The sequence below is a fragment of the Ylistrum balloti genome, unplaced genomic scaffold, assembly GCF_031769215.1.
Source record: "Ylistrum balloti isolate Yb309-2 unplaced genomic scaffold, AGI_CSIRO_Ybal_v1 Utg371000, whole genome shotgun sequence".
NCBI classification, from domain to species: domain Eukaryota; kingdom Metazoa; phylum Mollusca; class Bivalvia; order Pectinida; family Pectinidae; genus Ylistrum; species Ylistrum balloti.
This window is the reverse complement of record NW_026782558.1, coordinates 1,213,269-1,228,181: the sequence shown is the minus strand read 5'-3', so window position 1 is coordinate 1,228,181 and position 14,913 is coordinate 1,213,269. Positions and strand designations below refer to the sequence as shown.

Sequence of the window (14,913 nt, the reverse complement as noted above, 5' to 3'; positions counted from 1 at the left end):
TCCAAAGTGAAATTCGGTTAGAAGATTACGTGTGTATTATACCTGAGTATATGTCGATTGTGTAAAATATCGGGTAAGTCTTAAGTTATCTCTTCCATGTCCATCAACGGAATCCTGTCCTGTTTGATTGTAATACTATTTAATTCCACAGTGTCTGGTGACGCCAGTTGGCTTGTTGGATGATTTTAATAGGGCTATACAAAGGGTATGTCTACAGATGTATTATGGGACACATCAAGAGTTTTTTTTTATATTAGCATGGCCTTACTCAGTGAAAGCCATGTGACAAGTAGAGAGCAGTTTCAATTCTCTCGTCGTCGGTGACGGATGGCAGACCCTTCCTCATTTGTTTGGGCGAATGCTCAATACTGAAGTCAAAAAACCACGATAGTGCCAAGTGAGACGCAAGGAAACAAAATGGTGGATAGGTGCTAAAGAGAAATGTCAAACCAAAACTGCTTTCAAGTTCGAAAGTAAAGAACATAAATCTGTCCCCACTTCTGTAGGATGCTTCACATTAGTCGCCTCCTATGGGTCATTAAGTGTGTGAGCGACTATCTGGGTAACATGGCGTTCTAGCATCACTAAAATGTCAGCTGTACAGTCCAGTTTAATTAATTATTGTATATGATACTATATTGGCATGGAGAAGTGTTATTAATTAGTATAATTACCCTTCTCGCTTTTCTAGATTATACGAAAGCTTCTTGAGAGAATAATTTATGACCACGATTTCTAGCTGTTTATGACATAATTATCTTATATAGATGAAAAAAGTACACGAAACAGTCTTGCATTACAATTTTTAATCTTATAAAATTGACATATATAATATGTAAGTACTATACTCCAAAAAGATTGATAATTGCGGTAGCAAATACGTGTTGAAATATTTCTGAAGCATCAATGCATTTTATGTTTAGTTAATAGATGCGTGATACAGATATCGATGCCTGCAGTCCTAGGATATATTGCGGATTAATAAAACGTACACATTTACCTCAGTATATTAAATATAATATTATCGCAATGACAATGTACGATAAAAAGATCTATAAATAGTTAATAAGGAAGATCGTGCGAGTAATAAGAGAGCCCTTGGGCATCTTTGTTTAACGACAAGACGTGTTATGTCTTTCCTGGAGCTGATGTCGGGATCCTTTCACTATACACCATATACATATAGAAATGTGCAATTACGGTTTCAATCGATCCCTAATTTCCTCGCAATAAGGTCTTGTCTGATCTGAATAGTCCTAATTACTACCGTCACTTCCTCCTTTAAGTCCCAATCTCTGCTCATATTACATCACCAGGAGCTCGTGCAAGTCTTAGGTTTCTTGTCTAGAATGGCTAACCGTCGGAAATGTACAGTACCGTTCTTAATCACAGCAATTTAGCATCTCTCAAATGATACGGGGATTTTATAACAAGCGTAATTTAGTTATCTAACAATTTAGAAGTTGACGGAAAACTTCTTTTGTTTCAGATAATTGTTTTAAATAAACATCAATTCAATTCTTCCAATAGAAAAAGTTATTTCACTGTTTCTATGAACTAGTCATACTTTAGTTACCAGCAACAACCACATGAGCTTTGATCCGCTTCCTATTGAAAAGTTAACAAAATTATATCAATTCTCAGCCTTATATATAGATGTTGTCTTGTCAGTTTTCACTGAAAAATAAAACATCTCTCTTTTTCTCTCTTTGACACATTCCCTGCTACGGTGTTTCTCGTAAATTCTTCTTCAAACTTAAGGTTGATGTAGAAAATATGGAGGTTGTTTTTTTTATTCACAATTCTACCGTATGTTTTTGTAATTACAAATGTACCGTATGTTTTTGTAATTATAGTTATACCGTATGATTTTTGTAATTACAAATGTGCCGTATGTTTTTGTAATCACAAATGTATCCTATGATTTATTCATAACTTGTACCGTATGTTTTTGGAATAAAAAAATTACCGTATGTTTTTGTACTTCCAAATGTACCGTATGTTTTTGTAATTCCAAATGTACCGTATGTTTTTATAATTACAAACCCCCAAAGTTGTGTCGCTTCTATAACTGTATTCTATCACAACACCCCCAAAGTGTCTCTTCTATAACTGTATTCTATCACAACACCCCCAAAGTCTCGCCTCTATAACTGTATTCTATCATCACAACACCCCCAAAGTGTCTCTTCTATAACTGTATTCTATCACAACACCCCCAAAGCGTCTAATCTATAACTGTATTCTATCACAACACCCCCAAAGTGTCGCTTCTATAACTGTATTCTATCAAAACACCCCCAAAGTCTCGCCTCTATAACTGTATTCTATCATAACACCCCCAAAGTGTCTCTTCTATAACTGTATTCTATCACAACACCCCCAAAGTCTCGCCTCTATAACTGTATTCTATCACAACACCCAAAAGTGTCTCTTCTATAACTGTATTCTATCACAACACCCCCAAAGTGTCGCTTCTATAACTGTATTCTATCACAACACCCCCAAAGTGTCGCTTCTATAACTGTATTCTATCACAACACCCCCAAAGCGTCTAATCTATAACTGTATTCTATCACAACACCCCCAAAGTGTCGCTTCTATAACTGTATTCTATCACAACACCCCCAAAGTGTCTAATCTATAACTGTATTCTATCACAACACCCCCAAAGTGTCGCTTCTATAACTGTATTCTATCACAACACCCCCAAAGTGTCGCTTCTATAACTGTATTCTATCACAACACCCCCAAAGTGTCGCTTCTATAACTGTATTCTATCACAACACCCCCAAAGTGTCTAATCTATAACTGTATTCTATCACAACACCCCCAAAGTGTCGCTTCTATAACTGTATTCTATCACAACACCCCCAAAGTGTCTAATCTATAACTGTATTCTATCACAACACCCCCAAAGTGTCGCTTCTATAACTGTATTCTATCACAACACCCCCAAAGTGTCTAATCTATAACTGTATTCTATCACAACACCCCCAAAGTGTCGCTTCTATAACTGTATTCTATCACAACACCCCCAAAGTGTCGCTTCTATAACTGTATTCTATCACAACACCCCCAAAGTGTCTAATCTATAACTGTATTCTATCACAACACCCCCAAAGTGTCGCTTCTATAACTGTATTCTATCACAACACCCCCAAAGTGTCGCTTCTATAACTGTATTCTATCACAACACCCCCAAAGTGTCGCTTCTATAACTGTATTCTATCACAACACCCCCAAAGTGTCGCTTCTATAACTGTATTCTATCACAACACCCCCAAAGTGTCGCTTCTATAACTGTATTCTATCACAACACCCCCAAAGTGTCGCTTCTATAACTGTATTCTATCACAACACCCCCAAAGCGTCTAATCTATAACTGTATTCTATCACAACACCCCCAAAGTGTCGCTTCTATAACTGTATTCTATCACAACACCCCCAAAGTGTCGCTTCTATTGGTGATAACTGTATTTATCACAACACCCCCAAAGTGTCTTTATAACTGTATTCTATCACAACACCCCCAAAGTGTCGCTTCTATAACTGTATTAAGAAAGCGGGGTGACAAAGCGCTCTACATCACACCAGTGAGGACAAAGATATATAATTATTGTGAATGTTCATAGTGTTCTACTGTAAATGTTCATAGTGTCCTACTGTAAATGTTCATAGTGTTCTACTGTAAATGTTCATAGTGTTCTACTGTAAATGTTCATAGTGTTCTACTGTAAATGTTCATAGTGTCCTACTGTAAATGTTCATAGTGTTCTACTGTAAATGTTCATAGTGTTCTACTGTAAATGTCGACAGTGTTCTACTGTAAATGTTCATAGTGTTCTACTGTAAATGTTCATAGTGTTCTACTGTAAATGTTCATAGTGTTCTACTGTAAATGTTCATAGTGTTCTACTGTAAATGTTCATAGTGTCCTACTGTAAATGTTCGAAGTGTCCTAATGTAAATGTCGACAGTGTTTTACTGTAATTGTTCATAGTGTTCTACTGTAAATGTTCATAGTGTTCTACTGTAAATGTTCATAGTGTTCTACTGTAAATGTCGGCAGTGGTCTGCTCTTAATGTCGGCAGTATTCTACTGTAAATGTTCATAGTGTTCTACTGTAAATGTTCATAGTGTTCTACTGTAAATGTCGACAATGTTCTACTGTAAATGTTCATAGTGTTCTACTGTAAATGTCGACAATGTTCTACTGTAAATGTTCATAGTGTTCTACTGTAAATGTCGACAATGTTCATAGTGTTCTACTGTAAATGTCGGCAGTCACTGTAAATGTTCATAGTGTCCTACTGTAAATGTTCGAAGTGTCCTAATGTAAATGTCGACAGTGTTTTGATGCAGATGTCGGCAGTGTTCTACTGTAAATGTTCAGTAGTTCTACTGTAAATGTTCATAGTGTTCTACTGTAAATGTTCACTAGTGTTCTACTGTAAATGTCGTGCAGTGTTCTACTGTAAATGTTCATAGTGTTCTACTGTAAATGTTCTACTGTAAATGTTCATAGTTCTACTGTAAATGTTCTACTACTGTAAATGTCGGCAGTGTTCTACTGTAGTGTTCTATGTAAATGTCGGCAGTGTTCTACTGTAAATGTTCATAGTGTTCTACTGTAAATGTTCATAGTGTTCTACTGTAAATGTTCATAGTGTCCTAATGTAAATGTCGACAGTGTTTTGATGCAGATGTCGGCAGTGTTCTACTGTAAATGTTCAGTATGTTCTACTGTAAATGTCGGCAGTGTTCTACTGTAAATGTTCATAGTGTCCTAATGTAAATGTCGACAGTGTTTTGATGCAGATGTCGGCAGTGTTCTACTGTAAATGTTCTGTTCTACTGTAAATGTCGGCAGTGTTCTACTGTAAATGTTCATAGTGTCCTAATGTAAATGTCGACAGTGTTTTGATGCAGATGTCGGCAGTGTTCTACTGTATATATCGGCAGTACTGTAAATGTCTAGTGTGTAAATGTCGGCAGTGTTCTACTACATAGTGTTCTAAATGTCGGCAGTATTCTACTATAAATGTCGGCAGTATTCTACTATAAATGTCGGCAGTGTTCTACTCTAAATATCGGCAGTGTTCTACTGTAAATGTCGGCCATGTTCTGATGCATATGTCGGCAGTGTTCTGATGTAAATAACGGCAGTGTCCTACTGTAAATGTCGGCAGTGGTCTGCTGTATATGTCAGCAGTGTTCTACTGTAAATTTCGGCAGTGCTCTACTGTAAATGTCGGCAGTATTTTACTATAAATGTTAGCAGTGTTCTACTATAAATGTCCGCATTGTTCTACTGTAAATGTCGGCAGTATGCTACTGTAAATGTCGGCAGTATTCTACTATAAATGTTGGCAGTGTTCTACTGTAAATGTCGGCAGTGGTCTGCTCTTAATGTCGGCAGTATTCTACTGTAAATGTCGGCAGTGTTCTACTGTAAATGTCGGCAGTGTTCTACTGTAAATATCGGCAGTATTTTACTGTAAATGTCGGCAGTGTTCTACTGTATATATCGGCAGTGTTCTGATGTAAATGTCAACAGTGTTCTACTATAAATGTTGGCAGTGTTCTACTGTAAATGTCGGCAGTGATGTAAATGTCGGCAGTGTTCCACTATAAATGTCGGCAGTGGTCTGCTGTATATGTCGGCAGTATCCTACTATAAATGTCGGCAGTGGTCTGCTGTAAATGTCGGCAGTATTCTACTGTAAATGTCGGCAGTATTCTACTGTAAATGTCGGCAGTATGCTACTGTAAATGTCGGCAGTATGCTACTGTAAATGTCGGCAGTATTCTACTGTAAATGTCGGCAGTATTCTACTGTATATATCGGCAGTATTCTACTGTAAATGTCGGCAGTGATCTGCTGTATATGTCGGCAGTGTTCTACTGTATATATCGGCAGTATTCTACTGTAAATGTCGGCAGTGGTCTGCTGTTTATGTCGGCAGTGTTCTGATGTATATGTCGGCAGTGTTCTGATGTATATGTCGGCAGGGTTCTGATGTATATGTCGGCAGTGTTCTGATGTAAATATCGGCAGTGTTCTGATGTAAATGTCGGCAGTGTTCTGTGTAAATGTCGGCAGTAAATGTCTAGTATTCTACTGTAAATGTCGGCAGTGATCTGCTGTATATGTCGGCAGTGTTCTACTGTATATATCGGCAGTATTCTACTGTAAATGTCGGCAGTGATCTGCTGTATATGTCGGCAGTGTTCTACTGTATATATCGGCAGTATTCTACTGTAAATGTCGGCAGTATTCTACTGTAAATGTCGGCAGTGTTCTACTGTAAATGTCGGCAGTGTTCTACTGTAAATGTCGGCAGTGTTCTACTGTAAATGTCGGCAGTGTTCTACTGTAAATGTCGGCAGTGTTCTGCTGTAAATGTCGGCAGTATTCTACTGTAAATGTCGGCAGTATTCTGATTTAAGTGTCTGCAGTGTTCTACTATAAATGTCCGCAGTGTTATACTATAGATGTCCGAAGTGTTCTACTGTAAATGTCGGCAGTGTTCTACTATAAATGTCGGCAGTGTTCTGCTGTAAATGTCGGCAGTGTTCTACTGTATATATCGGCAGTGGTCTGCTGTGTATGTCGGCAGTGTTCTACTGTATATATCGGCAGTATTCTACTGTAAATGTCGGCAGTATTCTACTTTAGATGTCGGCAGTGCTCTGCTGTATATGTCGGCAGTGTTCTGATGTAAATGTCGGCAGTGTTCTGATGTAAATGTCGGCAGTGTTCTGATGTAAATGTCGGCAATGGTCTGCTGTATATGTCGGCAGTGTTCTACTGTATATGTCGGCAGTGGTCTGCTGTATATGTCGGCAGTGTTCTACTGTATATATCGGCAGTGGTCTGCTGTAAATGTCGGCAGTATTCTACTATAAATGTCGGCAGTGTTCTACTATAAATGTCGGCAGTACTTTGCTGTAAATGTCGGCAGTATTCTACTATAAATGTCGGCAGTGTCTACTATTAATGTCGGCAGTAAATGTCGGTAGTATTATGATGTAAATGTCGGCAGTGTTCTACTGTAAATGTCGGCAGTATTCTACTGTAAATGTCGGCAGTATGCTACTGTAAATGTCGGCAGTATTCTACTATAAATGTCGGCAGTGGTCTGCTGTATATGTCGGCAGTATTCTACTGTATATGTCGGCAGTGTTCTACTATAAATGTCGGCAGTGCTTTGCTGTAAATGTCGGCAGTGCTTTGTAAATGTCGGCAGTATTCTACTATAAATGTCGGCAGTGTTCTACTATAAATGTCGGCAGTGCTTTGCTGTAAATGTCGGCAGTATTCTACTGTAAATGTCGGCAGTGTTCTACTATAAATGTCGGCAGTGCTCTGCTGTATATGTCGGCAGTGTTCTGCTGTAAATGTCGGCAGTATTCTACTGTAAATGTCGGCAGTGGTCTGCTGTATATGTCAACAGTGTTCTACTGTATATATCGGCAGTGGTCTACTGTAAATGTCAGCAGTGTTCTACTATAAATGTCGGCAGTGCTTTGCTGTAAATGTCGGCAGTATTCTACTCTAAATGTCGGCAGTTTTCTTCTGTAAATGTCGGCAGTGTTCTGATGTAAATCTAATTTTTTGACAGGACAGATTTTCTTGATTTTACAAAAGCCAAATGATATTACAATTATGAATTCCAATGTACTTTTTTTCTCGATTTTAATTCTTTTCTCGTAAAGAACGCAAACAATTTCCCAAGAAAATAGAAACCTTTTAGGATGATGTAATCGTATACCGCTCAACTCGGTCCTTACTGTACCATGTTACAGAAATCCGATTGATGTAAACAAAACAATTAGAATATCGGCATACCTATAATGTTCATTAAAACTCAAACATTGATATCAATGTACGTGGAGAGAAGAAAACGTGTATTCAACTTCGGTATTGAGAACTGGGTTATAATTGGTCGTTTCAGTGATGGCTGGATGTATAATATGTTTTGTCATTGTGATATCATAAACATCCAAACAGTTATGAAAATAATCTGAGAATACAAGTAGAAAGATTCTATATTCAAATTAAAAAACCAATGAAATCAACTGCAAATGAGCAAAAGGAAATAGTTCAACGTTAGAAATGTACAATGAATGTAAGACCAGTTTCTCCAGAAGCGTCATGTTTTCTTCATCAGTGATAATATTTGTCATGTTAATCTAGGTAAATTCAAGTAATGTAACGTTCTCTAAATGAGAACCAGGGAAGGAATCGATTAGTTCTATTGTAGAGCATAGAATATGATAGGGACTATAGTCTTTGTCAGAATCCACATTCCAACACACTAGTTTTTTGTTAGTCCGCACTATTAAGAACATTATATAATGATCAGCTTGCTCTTTATTGTTTTTTTTTTATTTATTTCAGGTTCAGATCACCACGTTGTGTATCTCCATCAGTCTTAGCGCTACTGTGGCCCTCCTGTGTCTGTTCACACCCAAAATGTACATCATTGTCTTCCAACCGGAAAAGAATGTTCGTCGCCTCACTATGAACTCTGCTAGCTATAATAAAAAGCCTCAGACAACTACGAGTTCCATTCTCACCAATAACCATGGTAACACATCCTCAATATATATAATCGCTTATAGTGATATCGTTTTCAGAAAGACAAAGCTTTAGTTCGTCGTGGTGAGAGTTGTAACGACATCGATTTAAAATTTATAATTTATAATTTTCATCGTTGTCGATTCGATAATGATTTGAACAAATGACGAATCAAAGCATTAAGTCTATTCAACCATTAAAATTTTGAAATCATCAGTTGATACTAAATGTTGTGTAGCATGTCTCGCTATGTCTAAAAACGTTGTAGGGGAAATAACTCTTTGAAAATCTTCTAAAAAGCGGAAAGTCTAGCTTACATAGCATACCGGAACTATTCCACTATTTTGGGTTTTGAGTGTTGTTTACAATCGAAGGGAAATTCATAGCTGGAGATCAAATAATGATAATGTATATATTCAAAAACTAGTTTAAAAATGATAAGAGTACCTCATGTTCTTTTGCTTATATATTGTTACAGGGAACTTAATGTATAGTGAATATAATGATAGTTTCGTCAGTAAGGTGTGTCACAAAGTAAAACTATTTTTGATATAAGACCTATTCAAAGATCAATGATAGTTTCATATCGACTGCAAAATGTTTAGGATGTGTGTGATATTTGAGTCTGTATCACTTGGATCCGGAGAAAAAAAAAGTTATGAAGACGTTTAAATGTTCATTTCTCAGTAAATCATACTTATTACCACGTCTAACACAAATTGCATACTACCCGTGGGTTTAGTGTGTTCGCATTTCTGTATGATTTATAACATCGTTTGTCAATGGGTAAATTCATCAGTGACAAAGCGAGACGTTATTTCGTGATGAGGTGTAATTCATTTTTCGTCTCTGATTCTATGTTTGTATTAAAAAGTGTTAAAAAGTTGTCTGTTGTATAATGGTTCTATGGTTTCTAAAATTCAAATATATCACATTAACGTCCTTGTCTTGATGAAGTCTTATTCGCTATGTGCTATTTTTCGTGTTTTGTTCATAACCACGAAAACAGTGATAATTTCTACAGTGTATATCCAATGTTACACAGAATAGCTTTCGGATAATTAATAAATTACAGAAATGACCTTGTTATTCTGTACGTGAATACAGATTACAATTATAGGTACTGGTCATTGTCACGCGCAGATGACCGTTTCGATATAGAGGTACTCTATAGGGGCGTTCGTTAATTCCACAATTCACACCAATAATTGAAACAAACATTTTTAAAACATAAAAATATCTTTCTATTGCTAGTCAATGTTAAATACAAATTTAAAAGCTACACTGAACCATTACACCCACCAATATTGATTTCGTATTTCAAACGCTAAATGCTAAACAAAATCTAATTATTGTTCGTTCTTGTCATAGTGCTTTCGCCATCTTGTCTCCCAAAGGTTAAACCCACATCCTGCTCACGTTTTACAACCAGATTACAACAAGGACTGTTAGCACCTCTGACTAAACGAGCACCACTTATCAAATTTACCAAATAGGAGAATTATCAATTACAAATACACAGGATTGAAACATCTTAATATAAGGGCATCTCTAGATCATGACAAAATGCACATTAGTTGACAAATTAAATTCTCTGTTGTTACACTGAAATGGTACTTGACTTTTGTGAGATCATCTGCAGACTTATTTCTAATGTCGAAAACATAAATGGCCTCAGTTAATATAATATACCTTTTCTACAATATCATGTCAACCCATCATTCGTTTTCATTGGTGATGAACTTACTAACAGATACCTTTAGTTCAGTCAGTTTTCTTTTTGTCTCGGTGACTCCTGAATCCTGCTTTTGTTCTTGTCTTTTTTGACTCCTGAGTCAAACTTTCTTGTCTTGGTGACTCCTAATTCCCGTTTTCCCCTTGTTTTGTTGACTACTTTTATTCAATTTTCTCTCATTTTTATGTATCCCCTGCTCCTGTTTTACGTCTCCTCAATTCATTTGGTTTTTCTTTCTGTTTACTGTTACCTCACTTCCTGTTTTTGTCTTTCCTTTCTGTTTACTGTTACTTCACTTCCTGTTGTTGTCTTCCTTTCTGTTTACTGTTCCCTCACTTCCTGTTGTTGTCTTTCCTTTCTGTTTGCTGTTCCCTCACTTCCTGTTGTTGTCTTTCCTTTCTGTTTACTGTTCCCTCACTTCCTGTTGTTGTCTTTCCTTTCTGTTTACTGTTCCCTCACTTCCTGTTGTTGTCTTTCCTTTCTGTTTACTGTTCCCTCACTTCCTGTTGTTGTCTTTCCTTTCTGTTTACTGTTCCCTCACTTCCTGTTGTTGTCTTTCCTTTCTGTTTACTGTTCCCTCACTTCCTGTTGTTGTCTTCCTTTCTGTTTACTGTTCCCTCACTTCCTGGTGTTGTCTTTCCTTTCTGTTTACTGTTCCCTCATTCCCTGTTGTTATCTTTCCTTTCTGTTTACTGTTACCTCACTTCCTGTTGTTGTCTTTCCTTTCTGTTTACTGTTCCCTCACTTCCTGGTGTTGTCTTTCCTTTCTGTTTACTGTTACCTCACTTCCTGTTGTTGTCTTTCCTTTCTGTTTACTGTTACCTCACTTCCTGTTGTTGTCTTTCCTTTCTGTTTACTGTTCCCTCACTTCCTGTTGTTGTCTTTCCTTTCTGTTTACTGTTACCTCACTTCATGTTGTTGTCTTCCTTTCTGTTTACTGTTCCCTCACTTCCTGTTGTTGTCTTTCCTTTCTGTTTACTGTTACCTCACTTCCTGTTGTTGTCTTCCTTTCTGTTTACTGTTCCCTCACTTCCTGTTGTTGTCTTTCCTTTCTGTTTACTGTTACCTCACTTCCTGTTGTTGTCTTTCCTTTCTGTTTACTGTTACCTCACTTCCTGTTGTTGTCTTCCTTTCTGTTTACTGTTCCCTCACTTCCTGTTGTTGTCTTTCCTTTCTGTTTACTGTTACCTCACTTCATGTTGTTGTCTTCCTTTCTGTTTACTGTTACCTCACTTCCTGTTGTTGTCTTTCCTTTCTGTTTACTGTTCCCTCACTTCCTGGTGTTGTCTTTCCTTTCTGTTTACTGTTACCTCACTTCCTGTTGTTGTCTTTCCTTTCTGTTTACTTTTCCCTCATTCCCTGTTGTTATCCTTCCTTTCTGTTTACTGTTACCTCACTTCCTGTTGTTGTCTTTCCTTTCTGTTTACTGTTCCCTCACTTCCTGGTGTTGTCTTTCCTTTCTGTTTACTGTTACCTCACTTCATGTTGTTATCTTTCCTTTCTGTTTACTTTTCCCTCATTCCCTGTTGTTATCCTTCCTTTCTGTTTACTGTTACCTCACTTCCTGTTGTTGTCTTTCCTTTCTGTTTACTTTTCCCTCATTCCCTGTTGTTATCCTTCCTTTCTGTTTACTGTTACTTCACTTCATGTTGTTATCTTTCCTTTCTGTTTACTGTTACCTCACTTCATGTTGTTATCTTTCCTTTCTGTTTACTGTTCCCTCACTTCCTGGTGTTGTCTTTCCTTTCTGTTTACTGTTACCTCACTTCATGTTGTTATCTTTCCTTTCTGTTTACTGTTCCCTCACTTCCTGTTGTGGTCTTTCCTTTCTGTTTGTCGTTCCTTCATTCACTTCTACTGTCTCTCCCAGTACGCTGTCCTATCGGTGACTTCGGTTGTCAACCTTTAGCTTTAGGTAGTCCTCGGTATTTTCTTTTGCTTTCCTTTTTGTTTTAGTTTCCGTTTTACAACTACTCAGATTTTGTCGTTGTGAATTTTAGTTAAAATCGATCTCATCTATTATATATACCTATTTCAATTTGGTTTACACGCAACGGTCTCCAGTGCATTGTCTTTACCAATCACGTTTTTGTTTTTAAAGATATGCAAATTTTGCGCCTCTCGTTGAAAACTTATCTCCATTCAATAGATATATCCGGGACTGCACATTTCTGAAATTACGTTATAATTAGTTTTCAAGTACGATAAAAGAGATTTTATTTATTGTAGGCGTTAGGCTAAAGTTCGTATATATTTGCACCAGACGTGATGGATTACTGGAAATCTTAAGTAACGTAATATGAGGTGGCATGAAGGTCGGTGCGTGTCTTGACTAAAAGAAATATGTTGTAGCAAGTTTCAAAATGAATTGTAAGCAAAAGTTGCGAAATTTATGAGATTTATCTGTTTAAATGAGTTTATCTGGGTTTTTTTTCTTTATATGTACGGTATTCCTATTTTGGATGATTATTTTTCTGTGTTCTTCACCATATCGTTTCGTTAGAAACCTGATCTTGTTGAATGATATGGAGCATTTATTATGTGTTCACATAATTATTTGAAATCAGCAAGTTGTGACACATGGCCATAATACACATTACTGAACATAGATATAATAAACAGTAGTGACACACGGATACATTACACAATAGTGACACATGGATACCATACACAGTAGTGACACATGGATACAATACACAATAGTAACACATGGATACCATACACAATAGTGACACATGTATACAATACACAATAGTGACACGTGGATACAATGAACAATAGTGACACATGGATATAATACATAATAGTGACACGTGGATACAATACACAATAGTGACACATGGATACAATACACAATAGTGACACATGTATACAATACACAATAGTGACACGTGGATACAATGAACAATAGTGGCACATGGATATAATACATAATAGTGACACGTGGATACAATACACAATAGTGACACATGGATACAATGAACAATAGTGACACATGTATACAATACACAATAATGACACGTGGATACAATACAAAATAGTGACACATGGATACAATACACAATAGTGACACATGGATACAATACACAATAGTGACACATGGATACAATGCACAATAGTGACACATGGATATAATACACAATAGTGACAAATGGATACAATACACAATAGTGACACATGGATATAATACATAATAGTGACACGTGGATACAATACACAATAGTGGCACATGGATACAATACATAATAGTTACACATGGATATAATACATAATAGTGACACGTGGATACAATACACAATAGTGACACATGGATATAATACACAATAGTGACACATGGATACAATACACAATAGTGACACATGGATATAATACACAATAGTGACACATGGATACAATACACAATAGTGACACATGGATACAATACACAATAGTGACACATGGATACAATACACAATAGTGACACATGGATACAATACACAATAGTGACACATCGATACAATACACAGTAGTGACACATGGATACAATGCACAATAGTGACACATGGATACAATACACAATAGTGACACATCGATACAATACACAATAGTGACACATGGATACAATACACAATAGTGACACACGGATACAATACACAATAGTGACACATAGATACAATACACAATAGTAACACACGGATACAATACACAATAGTGACACGTTGATACAATACACAATAGTGACACGTGGATACAATACACAAAAGTGACACATGGATACGATACACCATACTAACACACCGATACCCTACCCTTTACTAACACATAGATACGATAACACAATACCAACTGTGTACAAAAATCATCTTGGCCATGGTATCCTCTTGGTTGTTGACTGTAATTCCTTGATTTGTTTTCTTCTTCAGACGCGTTCTCGGAGAGAATAAAACTAAGTGTGAATTACGACCAGAAATTTGGCGTAACGACGACGGCGGAGAAGGACGACAAGGAAAAAGATGTACCAGCATCGTCTCTTTAAACAAACTGGTGATGGCTACGATTCCACAAAGACCTTTCAAGTTTTCCCAGTTGTGTTGTTTGAATCGAAGTAATCCCGAATGGTTTTGCCTTAGTGATACACATGTTGTCGCTGTTACTTGATTTTTTCAAAGAGCCAATGCACATGAAAATGCACTTCCGAATGGCGTGGTTCAATCTACGTTTCTGAACATGATTTAACAAAATATGCTTGATCTTCTCGATTTTTGAATTTGGTTTCAAACCAAACATTAATACATACATGTAGTATATTTCGTTTTTTTTGTGTGTGTAAAATGCATCTATAAGTCATGTTTTTGTGGGAGTGTGGGGGGCAGACCGATTTTCTAGGAGGGGCCATTTTCATTTTTCTTTCTTTCTTTTTTTAAAATTTTAAATGATTTTTTTTTCGGCAGATATGTGGATTCAGGTGATATCAATCTAATGAATAATGACAGAAAACATAAAACGGATACATCGAGTTCCCTATATTGCACAACAGGATTAGTAGTTTGTTTCTAAGTCGCACAAGCTCCCCTTATGCCAACAATCAGTAAAGCTATATTTTGATTGTTA

General features: G+C 36.8%; 1 protein-coding gene across 1 annotated transcript in view; it reads left to right on the top strand.

Moving 5' to 3' along the window:
- The window catches only part of LOC132559944 (metabotropic glutamate receptor-like), a 45,385-nt gene extending 30,901 nt beyond the window's left edge, over positions 1 to 14,484 (top strand). Inside the window, exons 3-4 of the mRNA XM_060224580.1 lie at positions 8,409 to 8,598; positions 14,226 to 14,484. Coding sequence (XP_060080563.1) covers positions 8,409 to 8,598; positions 14,226 to 14,338 — 303 coding nt within the window. The 3' untranslated portion in view covers positions 14,339 to 14,484. The remainder of the gene's footprint in view (positions 1 to 8,408; positions 8,599 to 14,225) is intronic.
- The last annotated feature ends 429 nt before the right edge of the window (positions 14,485 to 14,913 follow it).